We start from the raw sequence: 10,807 nt of genomic DNA, 5'->3' as shown, positions 1-10,807 counted from the left end.
ATAATGGTTGTTAAAGCCAAAACTTCTAAACAACTACCTGCCCCTGTTAAATTGGATGTAAATAACAAACATATAGAATTTTTGAAATATGATAATCGATAGTGAAAAATCATCTTCAAATTAATCTAAAAGTGAAATTTTAAATAAAATAAAACACATTTATAAATTTCTTCTTAATATAATATCAGATTTTAACATAAATTTTTATTTAACTTTTTGAAAAAATAGCGAAGATCAAATTACATAAATTGGATCTGAAATTGAAATGTAAATAAAATAACACTCCATTAATTTGTTCTTAATATAATATTGTTACATCATAACATAATGTTTTTTTATCTCTTTGAAAAACGTAAGCTGATCATATTATTGAAACAACGAATAAAGGAATAATAAACCGTTGTTAAAACATCCAAAAAAGTTTCCAAATTGTTATATTTATAATTCTTACCTGCATGGCTTATAACCAAATCAGCAGAAGCGATATCTTCAGCAATTGAATCTTTGTATCGGAACCCAACAACTGAATAACTTGGTGACTTAATATTTTCCACTTCATGCTTACCCCTTCCATACTGGATGGTTACTTTATCATAACCTTGACTTTGTAAAACCTGTTGATATATAAGTTAGATGCGAGGATAAACAAGTTACATTCATTTATTCAAAATACATAATACGTTACATACATGGTAACTTGTACACTAATAAATATCGCCCAAACTAATCACCCACAAAGTTACATACGTGGTAACTTGTAAGCGGGCACGAGGTGTATGAAACGGAACACCTGTGTTATAGCGACTGACATTGCCCCACCACGCGAGAATATTTAAGTTACATTTATTCATCATTTATTTATAGACTAACTAACTTTTTGAACTGGTTTACTGGTGATTGTTTCAGTTAATTCATCAAAAGAAGTCGTTCCCACGGTAACGAAGATTGACATCTTTGTTTATAAAGTCACATCAGATCAAAGTTACCTAATACAGCCTATACCAAACTAATAGAGGAAAAAGAATTTAATAGAAGTAGTTGTAAAATGGCAATGATTGAGCCCAAAACTTAACAAAAGGCCTAAGTTTTTAAAACACAGGGGAGGCAGGGATAGTTAGACACACAATCCTGTGAAACAAATCTAACTTATCGGTTGTAATGTTTACTAATTAATGCAGAGCAGAAAATTCAAGGGTTGGCCTGCCCACCCTGCCACCCCAGGTTTGGCGCCTATGTAGTTATCAGTAATATAATATACAGAACAACAAAATTCCAAACTGTTTGCAATATTCAAATGACGTACCCTGCAACAACAGTAATAAAACAGCGCTAAATTTGCTCATTGTTTTTCAATCATTTTCTATTTTCACATTACTTGATGCAAGATTGAATTTATTTTCAGTTTCTGTTTTTGTTTCTTTCAATAATTTAACATTTGGCTCTTTAATATCAGTTTGTATAATTTCAGATGTTTCATTTTTCTTTTTAATATCTGTTGATTTTCTTTTTCTCCTTTTTCTTGTATCCAGATTAACGGAATCTGGTATTTTATTATCCGAACACAAACGTACAACAGGTTTCGTGTAAGAAGGAACTAAAATGTTGAGTTTGTTCATCACAATGCGCATTATGTCATCAGCATACCTGGATAAAAGTCATTGTTGATATAAAGAAAGACCAATACTGCGTATTATTAACTTGCTAGTTAAAGCATCGCGTCTCACATGCTAAAATATGTGTAATTGACAAAAATAGTATCATTAGTTTCTGCAAAACGAGGAATATGTTGATTTATAGCTGCTACCATTGTGGGGATATACGTGTATGTTTGGACAAATATTTAACGCTCCTTGGTCATTGCTTCAACCTAGGGATGCACATTACAGAATAATTAGGTATTCTAGGATATCCTAGAATACTTTAATTCGAATCTAGAATTCCGAATCTAGAATTTCGAATCTTTTTATATTTATAGGAAAAAAAATGTTACCCACAAAAGTCAGTTTATTGACCCTTTCATAGCAGCCTTGTTGGGTCATGAGCTGTAGAATGATCAAAAATTGTACTATTGGGTAGTTTTTGTGTCATGAAACGTATAGCAGACTATGAAAAGACGTTGCGAAACGTTTACTCCCGAAAGTCCCACAAACACAAAAATATTTTTTTTTAATATAGTATATGAGATGACGTGTAATGACGTCATTAAACAGAATACCGAATCCCGTAATTAGATTCGAATACTAAAGGATTCGAATCTCACGGATTCGAAATTCTGTAATGTGCATCCCTACGTGAGGATATGGTTTTATAACTCTTTGAATGTTCTTTGTTTACTGGGAGATGGGACGAGAAATAGAATGAAAAGGTGTTCCATCTTCTCCCACCCTACTATATAACTTTTTAAATTTAGGTTAAAGGGCTAAATTCTCGGTTAGTGGTTAAGTGCATAGGCACCAAACTTTATAAAATGCAAGGGAGGCAGGCATAGTTAGACACAAATTTCTATGAAACAAATGTGACTTTTATATTGTAATGTTTATTGATTAATGCAGTGCAGAAAATTGGGTTTGCCTGCCTACCCTGCCACCCCAGGTTTGGTGCCTATGGTTAGGTGCTTGCATTGTAACTGAAGGATACCGGGTTTAATACTCGATACTGACACTTGTATGTGTTCTTGGGGGCATTGTTCCAACCCAATGGTCATTAATATGTAGTATCACCCTGGGTGTCGAGGAAATAGACCAACTCTGGCCTAAATCTTAGACCCCATGGCGTGTTATGCTGTAGGACCTCACCCATACAGAATATATTTTTACCCTTGATTTACGCCAGAGTTGGGCTATTACCCCAACACCCAGGTTAAATATAAATTATTCCCATTCGTATTACTGTAGCATTATATCAACAGTGTATTAATTCCAATAGATTATACAGAGCATAGCCCCTTCTATATATGGATACGAATACATCAAGTGTGCTATAGCTCTTGCTATGTTTGGGGGAGTGGCAAAGAACCCCGGTGGAAAGCATAAGGTAATAAAGGACTTGCATTTTTTAAGTAATAACTATATGGGTATTTTTGTAAAAAAATAGCATATACAATATATGTATGCTTTTTAATATTGGCAGTAAAGTTTGGTGCCGTGGCTAAGTGGTTAGTGCCCTTGGCTTTAAACCTAGATGGTTCAAGGCTTGTCGCTGCTACCATTGTGGGCGCATGTGTCCTTGGGCAAGACACTTAATGACAATTGCTCCAACCAAGTGGTCACTAATGGATTGTTCAAGTTGTCAGCCATGGATATCAAAAAATCAGAAATTATAATCACCTACTAAGTTACATACGTGGTAACTCGTAAGTGGGCATGAGGTGTATGGAACAACCCGGTGTTCTAACAACTGTCCTTGCCCTGCCACGCCAGAATAAATAATTACGTTTATTCATATCTGAAAAATTTAATGTAAATCAGATCCGCGGTGACATTAACATCCTGGTGTGTGGAGACCCTGGTACCGCCAAGTCTCAGTTCCTAAAGTATGTCGAAAAAACAGCGAACCGTGCCGTTTTTAGCACAGGACAAGGAGCTTCTGCTGTTGGTTTAACTGCATATGTACAACGTCATCCAGTAACTAAAGAATGGACATTAGAGGCCGGAGCTCTTGTGCTGGCTGATAAAGGGGTCTGTTTAATTGATGAATTTGACAAGGTATGTTTTGTAGAATTTTTAGCATTAATCTGTAAACACTGCCACTAAATTTGTCTGTAAACACTGCCACTAAAATCTGGGTCATTGGGATATATTATGCTATGGCTTATGAAGTCTATGTATTTTATAAGTTAACTTTTTATCCATAGATGAATGATGCTGATAGGACAAGCATACACGAAGCTATGGAACAGCAAAGTATTTCAATATCAAAAGCTGGAATCATTACTTCGCTACAAGTAAGATGTAATTTAACTCGACAGTGAGCATGAGGTGTATGGATACACCATGTGTGTCTTGTGTATAAGAAGTCACCCATGTTATAGCTTGACAGTGAGCATGAAGTGTATGAATACACCATGTGTGTCTAGCATATAAGAAAATACTCATGTTATGACTTGACTGTAAACATGAGGTGTGTAAATAGAGACACCCTTTAAAAATACCTTATTTTTATATGATTTCTATTTACAGGCTCGTTGTTGCGTAATAGCTGCAGCAAATCCAATAGGTGGTCGATATGACCCTTCGTTGACCTTTGCTGACAATGTTGACCTTTCTGAACCAATCTTGTCTCGATTTGATGTCTTGTGTGTTGTTAAGGACCAGGTATAGTAATGTAAAGTAACTGTGTGAAGTTTAATGTTGTATTGCTTAGTCTGGCGCTGTGGGCCAGTGGTTTTTAACCCAGAGGTAATAGGTTCAAGGCTGGACACTGCTACCATTGTGGACGTATGTGTCCTCGGGCAAGATACCGACTGACAATTGCTCCAACCCAGTGATTACTTATGGGTTGTCCAAATTGTTATCCATACATAAAAAAAGAAGAAGTCACCCATAAAGTTAAATACTGGGTAACTCGTAAGCATGCAAGAGGTGTATGAAACAGAACACCCATGTTATAACTACTGTTATTTCCCCGCCATGGGAGGATAAATAAGTTCCATTCATTCATTTACTTTTTATATATCATGTATTTCAGGTTGACACGTTACGGGATGAACTTCTTGCGCGTTTTGTCGTTCGTAGTCATCGAAAACACCATCCTTCTGCTGCTGGTGTAGATGGGGAACCATTACCTGAACTTAACCTTTCAAATATTGAGAAAATACCTCAGGTTTGGGCAGGAAAAATGTTTTTTTTTTCCAAGTTAGCCGCTTCAAACAGGTCAAATGTGGTCCTTATATTTTTTGAGCAGTATATTTTTTGAATTTTTTACAAAGTCTTGAGTGATAGTCACACTCATAGTAGGTAAGCATAAGGAACCTTAATAATTATTATGACGAATGCAATTTACTTTGAATCTGCTTGTTTGTATAGACACCTGATAACTTTTGAACTAATTGTATTCTATTCTATATGAGTCTGGGCCTTATGTGAGGTATGCCAAGATACATGAGATTTGGGCCAGATTTGGCTTATTACTCTAAACTACCTTACACATATACCATTGGTTCTCAACCGCCGGTTAACTTTGACTGATTTAGAAATTTGCCAGTTTTGTAATTTGCTGCACTGTGACGTAACATAGAGTTCATGGTCTACTTTGGATGTCGTTATATATTGGGTTTATTTTTCTGCAAAATTTGTTTTAGAATTTTGCCAGACTGCAAGCTAAAATGGTTGAGAAAACTGACATATACGATTCTAAACTTATCATTTTGTAAACTAATAGACCTACCAACCTATAACTTTATTTTAACCATAGGAGCTGCTGAAGAAATACATCATCTACGCTAAAGAAAAAGTTGACCCAAAACTTCATCAAGTGGACCAAGATAAAATCGCAAAAATGTACTCGGAACTAAGACGAGAATCCATGGCAACTGGAAGTATTCCGATCACTGTTCGGCACATAGAGTCCATTATACGGCTAGCGGAAGCGCACGCAAGAATGCATCTTCGTTCGCATGTTAATTCGGAAGATGTAAATACCGCGATCAGAATAACTTTGGAAAGTTTCGTAGAAACGCAAAAGTTCAGTATCATGAGAAGCATGAAAAGGGTGTGTTTTATTTTCTAAATACAACTCAAAGTTTTAGTGTAGTAGGGTGGGGAAGATGGGGCACGTTTTCATTCCATTTTCTCATCCCATTTGGTAGTTAACAAAGAACATTCAAAGAATTAAAACGTATCCTCACAACTCCCATAGACCGTTGTTAATTGTTTAAAACACGATCAGGATATTTGGATATCCTGTGTTAAAGGTGTCCGATCTTCCCCCATCCTACTATATTATAAAATGCGTGAAAAAAGTAAGTTTGATTTATTGAGTGTGGTTATTGTTTGCCTAAGATACTGCACATGTTGTCAAACTCAAAAAGTTGACACTTTATTGATAATACAACTGCCTTAATGTATACACAATTCAAAATATTGTTAATATATTAGTAATTGGTCTTATGTTACAGGGTTTAGTTTTCGATACTAATACTGATAAGCATATGTTTACTATGTGTCCTTAGGCAAGACACTAAACAGAAATTACTTTAACACATTGCCTAAAGAAAATTAATTTTAACATGATTTTAAAATCCTTTCAGACATTTTCGCGATTTCTCAACTACAAAAAAGGAAACAACGAACTTCTTCTTTGTATTTTGCGACAATTGGTTTCTGATCAAAGACGATTCCAGAAAAATCGTTTTGGCGAGGTACAAGATTATGCCCTTATTCCCGAAAAGGAATTATCGGAAAAGGTAATTTAATCTTTTAAAGAATGGAAAATTGAATTTTTTTTGACAGTCGTTATAACACGGGTGTTCTGTTTTACTCACTTCGCGCCCGCTTAAGAGTTACCACATATGCAACTTAGTGGGTAATTTTTTTTAGATTTATGCGTGACAATTTAGGCTTAAAATACTGTAATCAGTAAATAAAGTTGCAATGGCTAATTAGAGTTCTGTTTATCTTTAATTTAGAACCCAATATATTTTTCATATTCAAATCAAATTCTTTATTTTTTCAGGCAAAGGCAATTAATATTCACAACCTCAGTGAATTCTATCAAAGCCAGCCTTTTAAAAGCAACAGATTTTCATTTGATGCCAAAAAGAAAGTTATAACACAGATGATATAATTAACATGTGCCAGAAATTTTGTTTTTTTGTACATTTAGTTTTTGAACAACTCATTGGGGTTTAACTGTTACCAATTTCCAAATGTTTTTGGTATAAAATTGATAAAACCACTGCCTTTTGTGTAAAAAAACATATCTTTTGTTATAATAATAATGTTCCTAACTAAGATTGTTGTATCGTGTTTATGTCCACCTACTGTTCTTTACTAATACATTTGTACATATTTGTTTATATTATTGGACCAACAACCATGGATAAGCCACTCAAGTTCCCACCCTCAAGGATATAAATGACCTAACCAACCATAAGTCAGTTATTTTTATCCACACACTGCAATAGCTTCAGCAACTGGTCTGTGGACATGGCACTGGCAACCATAAGTAAATAAAACCTATTTATTCTTACATGCTAGGACAGGTCAACAACATTTGATAAATACAAGCGCCGATTTGAGCATTGTTTCGCCAGCGCTTAAATATAAAGCTACCCCAACAAAGTGGTATAAAAATTACATAAAGAAAAATTACATAAAGAATTTTCTGTTTAATGGAAAATATATAGTAGGGTGGGGAAAGATGGGACACCTTTAGCTCATAATATCCTGACCGTGTTTTAAACAATTACCAACGATATGTGAGAGGATGTAGTTTTATAATTTGAATGTTCTTTGTTTACTGCCAAATTGGACGAGAAAATCGAATAAAAATTGTCCCATTTCCCCCCGCCCGTCTGTAGTTTAGTTAACGTCAGCTGAGATAATGATTTGATCTCAAAACACGATTATGCTGCTGTAGTGTTTTCCCCATAGACGAGAGAGCAGCAATTTAGTCACGTACTTTTTCTTGCGACTCGTTTGTCCAGACGCGCGCTTTTAAACACAAATACAAGACACTGTTTGGCTGCGTGTACCTACAGTTGTAGTATTACTATGGCTTTCGTTGATATCGGCGGCTTGGAAATATATTATGAACAATTTGGTGAAGTCTCTTCAAGTACAGCAGTGTTGCTTTTACATGGAATGAGATTTTCGTCAAAAACGTGGCTGGATTTGAAAACATTAGAAAAACTTGCAGAGTGGAAATTCAGGTCAATTGCAGTCGATTTACCAGGTAAAAAGATCTATACCGTTTATTCGTGCATTAGATACATATAGTAGAATGTTTCAGACTAATGTTTTTGGCGTTACTAAGCAAAAAAGTACAAAGCAAGTAAAACGGTTAATCATTTACGTTTTTATTGTATAGGCCTAGCAAATGTATGTTCAGTTCACAGTATACATTGTAAATGTAGTGTAAATGCACTAGTACAATCTCAACAAAGAATAAAATGCACAAAGTACTCAAGCATGTGTTCTCATGCTGTGCCTCGTCGTAAAACATTAAATTTTTGTCAAATTGTCCCAAGTTCAAGTGTTTCGCAATACCTTTACTGTATAAAACTTGACTAGCATAAGGTGTATAAATCATAAAATCACCATGTGTGTGTTACATAAAAATAATGTGTTATTACTTGCATAAGATTCAGCAATATACTTAAGATCCACTGCCAGGGGAAAACTCTAACGTCCCATTTTCCCAGCTGAAGCGCAAAGCTAAACTCAATGTCCTGAAAATGTTAGCATAGATACCTAAACATACAGATAGGAAACTGAAGACCACATGACAAACAACTTTCGGCGTTTACAGATTAATTTATGCATTATTTAACCAGATGTTGATTTCATACCATTTGTAATAATGTTTTCCACATTTTGTGCAAAATTTATCAACTAATAAACTCTTTTCTGTACAGGTTATGGTAAATCAAAAGATACTTTTCCTCCAGAGCAAAAAGGGAAGTTCCTATCTGACTTATGTGTTGCATTTTCGATTGAAAAGGCAATCGTTATAAGTCCTTCAATGAGCGGACAGTATTCTCTACCATTTGTACATGGTATGTATTATGTGGTAACTCGTAAGCAAGCATGAGGTGTGTGAAAGAGAACACCCATGTTATAGTGACTGTTGTTGCCCCCGCGCAATGATAATTAGTAGCATTAGTTCATTCATGACTAGATTTCTAAGCCCAGAGCTTTAAACTTAACCAAGGTTAAATGAATTTAAATCTAGGTTTACAGTGTTAGTTAATTTCATAAACTGCAGCCTGCCTCCAGAACCGACTCTTCTTGCTAGTAGCAAATCAGTTTAAAATCCCCTAGTATCTAATAGATTTTATTTACGCGTTTAAAACCTGATGAATAATAGTGCGTAGCCTATTATACTGGTAATTTAAATTAACAGGTATGACTTATATAATATATATTATACCTTATCATTTTATGTCGTTTTACCTTTTATGATTATTACTCAGAATTCGGGCATAAGGTTCAAGCTTACATACCAATTGCGCCAGTGGAGACTGAAAAGTATTCACAAGAAGCTTATGGGAAAGTAAAAACTCCAACTTTCATTGTGTATGGTAAGAAAAAGTGAAAAAGTTAATATAAGTTATGAATTTGTTTCTTTATTCTGTAGTCAATTAGTGTCCACCAGTAGTATGAAATTGTCCATTTAGTGTCATTTTACATCATGAGGTGTTTTACATTTATTTGTCTAAGTATATCTATTATTTTAGGTGTATTATTCTAGATTCTATTAAACTAACTAAGACTTTCCTATTTTTTGTTTAGGCGCAAATGATGAACTACTTGGAGAGCATTCTCTAAATAATTTAAAGCAAATACCTGGTAACCGTGTAATTAAAATGAAAAACGCAGGACACGCATGCTATTTAGACCAGCCTGAAGAATGGCATGGTCACCTTAAAGAAATTTTGTCCAGCCTATAAAGTTACCACGGCGACTTTTGAATTATGAACCATGCTATGAGAAAAATGTGCCAAATTTTTATCGATTTTAATCAAAAATTGTAATTTTTTACTTTGCTTTTTAAATAGTTTTAAATCGAAAACTTATTTACCTTATTTTTTTTATAAACAGGTTTTCTTTTTAAAAAGTATATTTTTAATTCTTTATAATTTTAATGTATTATGTTTATCTTGTGTGTATGCAAGTGCATATTGTTTAACTGTGCAATGTAATTCTAAAGTGCTAAATCATACTTTTATTCGCTCTGAGTGTTGCTTCTGTAATTATGTGAATTCGCTTCATTTTTGTGGTAACATTATCCCATTTGGAAAGCTGTTGCGTGAGACTTGAACACACTTTGTTGGGTTTAAAGTCCAAAATGACTTTTTAGCATGGGGTTTATGTAACCACTACGTTATTAAAGCAATTGTTTCTCTATAAGTCTATAATTATCTAACATAGTAGGGTATTTCATTGGGGAAAATTTGTCAGCTTAGCAAATATGACCATTTATGTCTAATTTTGTTTCATACACCTTGTCCCATCTTACGAGTTACCATGTAGGTTACTTTGTTGGTGACTGCCTCGTAAAAGTTCACGAGGCATACAGTGCTTTCTGGTTCAAAAGTCAACCTTAAATTTTAACTACGTACACCTTTAAGAGCATGATGTGTTAGATTTCGCAACTGATCAAGGCAGCAAATGTGTACGCACGAAAAGACCCGATGTGCGAAAGCCTGGGAAAAAGGCACAAGATCTCACATCAGTTACACAGCGTTTATTTTAGTCGTGTTGTTTACTTGGTAAAGTTATGAATACGAACGGCTAATCAACATAATTTTAGTGAACTGTTAAGTATAAGCTTTTACAGATAACATAAATCGTACTCTGGTAACAGTATAGGCTGTATACACAAAACGTGTATTGTAGAGAAAGTACGAGAAGGATTACCGATTACAATGTATCACGTATTTAAATTATCCTTTGTTATATTTAATGTATTTGTTTTTTAAATTAACTGTGTTTAAAAGCCAATGGTACGTTTTTTAAAAACTAAAATATTACTAACTATGTAAATTAATAATTTATTTTTTTGTTTAGTTATATTACTTTGTATACTTAAAAATACGCATGTTTGAGATATTTTTTATCTATATTGTGTATATTCAACTTTATAA

The 10,807-nt window shown here is 34.2% G+C and overlaps 2 protein-coding genes across 2 annotated transcripts in view; both read left to right on the top strand.

Annotated features, from left to right (window-relative positions):
- The window catches only part of LOC100186333 (DNA replication licensing factor mcm2), a 12,242-nt gene extending 5,227 nt beyond the window's left edge, over nucleotides 1-7,015 (top strand). Inside the window, exons 10-17 of the mRNA XM_009860518.2 lie at nucleotides 2,926-3,033; nucleotides 3,468-3,704; nucleotides 3,854-3,943; nucleotides 4,179-4,313; nucleotides 4,687-4,821; nucleotides 5,413-5,709; nucleotides 6,248-6,403; nucleotides 6,673-7,015. Coding sequence (XP_009858820.1) covers nucleotides 2,926-3,033; nucleotides 3,468-3,704; nucleotides 3,854-3,943; nucleotides 4,179-4,313; nucleotides 4,687-4,821; nucleotides 5,413-5,709; nucleotides 6,248-6,403; nucleotides 6,673-6,783 — 1,269 coding nt within the window. The 3' untranslated portion in view covers nucleotides 6,784-7,015. The remainder of the gene's footprint in view (nucleotides 1-2,925; nucleotides 3,034-3,467; nucleotides 3,705-3,853; nucleotides 3,944-4,178; nucleotides 4,314-4,686; nucleotides 4,822-5,412; nucleotides 5,710-6,247; nucleotides 6,404-6,672) is intronic.
- A 508-nt stretch (nucleotides 7,016-7,523) lies between these two features.
- Nucleotides 7,524-10,070, top strand: LOC101243099 (protein ABHD14B-like). Its single transcript, XM_004226092.4, has 4 exons — nucleotides 7,524-7,893; nucleotides 8,576-8,716; nucleotides 9,134-9,241; nucleotides 9,453-10,070. The coding sequence occupies exons 1-4, from the start codon at nucleotides 7,713-7,715 to the stop codon at nucleotides 9,608-9,610; spliced, it is 588 nt and encodes a 195-aa protein (XP_004226140.1). The 5' UTR covers nucleotides 7,524-7,712; the 3' UTR covers nucleotides 9,611-10,070.
- The last annotated feature ends 737 nt before the right edge of the window (nucleotides 10,071-10,807 follow it).

The sequence above is a fragment of the Ciona intestinalis genome, chromosome 6 (genome assembly GCF_000224145.3).
Source record: "Ciona intestinalis chromosome 6, KH, whole genome shotgun sequence".
In the NCBI taxonomy this organism is placed as follows: domain Eukaryota; kingdom Metazoa; phylum Chordata; class Ascidiacea; order Phlebobranchia; family Cionidae; genus Ciona; species Ciona intestinalis.
Note: the sequence above shows the minus strand (reverse complement) of the source record. Positions and strands in the feature narration are given on the sequence as shown.

What these genes read in the sequence shown, in the direction of transcription:
- LOC101243099 (XM_004226092.4), top strand. Translation starts at nt 7,713, where the DNA reads ATGGCTTTCGTTGATATCGGCGGCTTGGAAATATATTATGAACAATTT. An exon ending in AATTGCAGTCGATTTACCAG is followed by an intron (nt 7,894 to 8,575) that starts GTAAAAAGATCT and finishes TTTTCTGTACAG; the next exon opens with GTTATGGTAAATCAAAAGAT. An exon ending in TCCAACTTTCATTGTGTATG is followed by an intron (nt 9,242 to 9,452) that starts GTAAGAAAAAGT and finishes TTTTTTGTTTAG; the next exon opens with GCGCAAATGATGAACTACTT.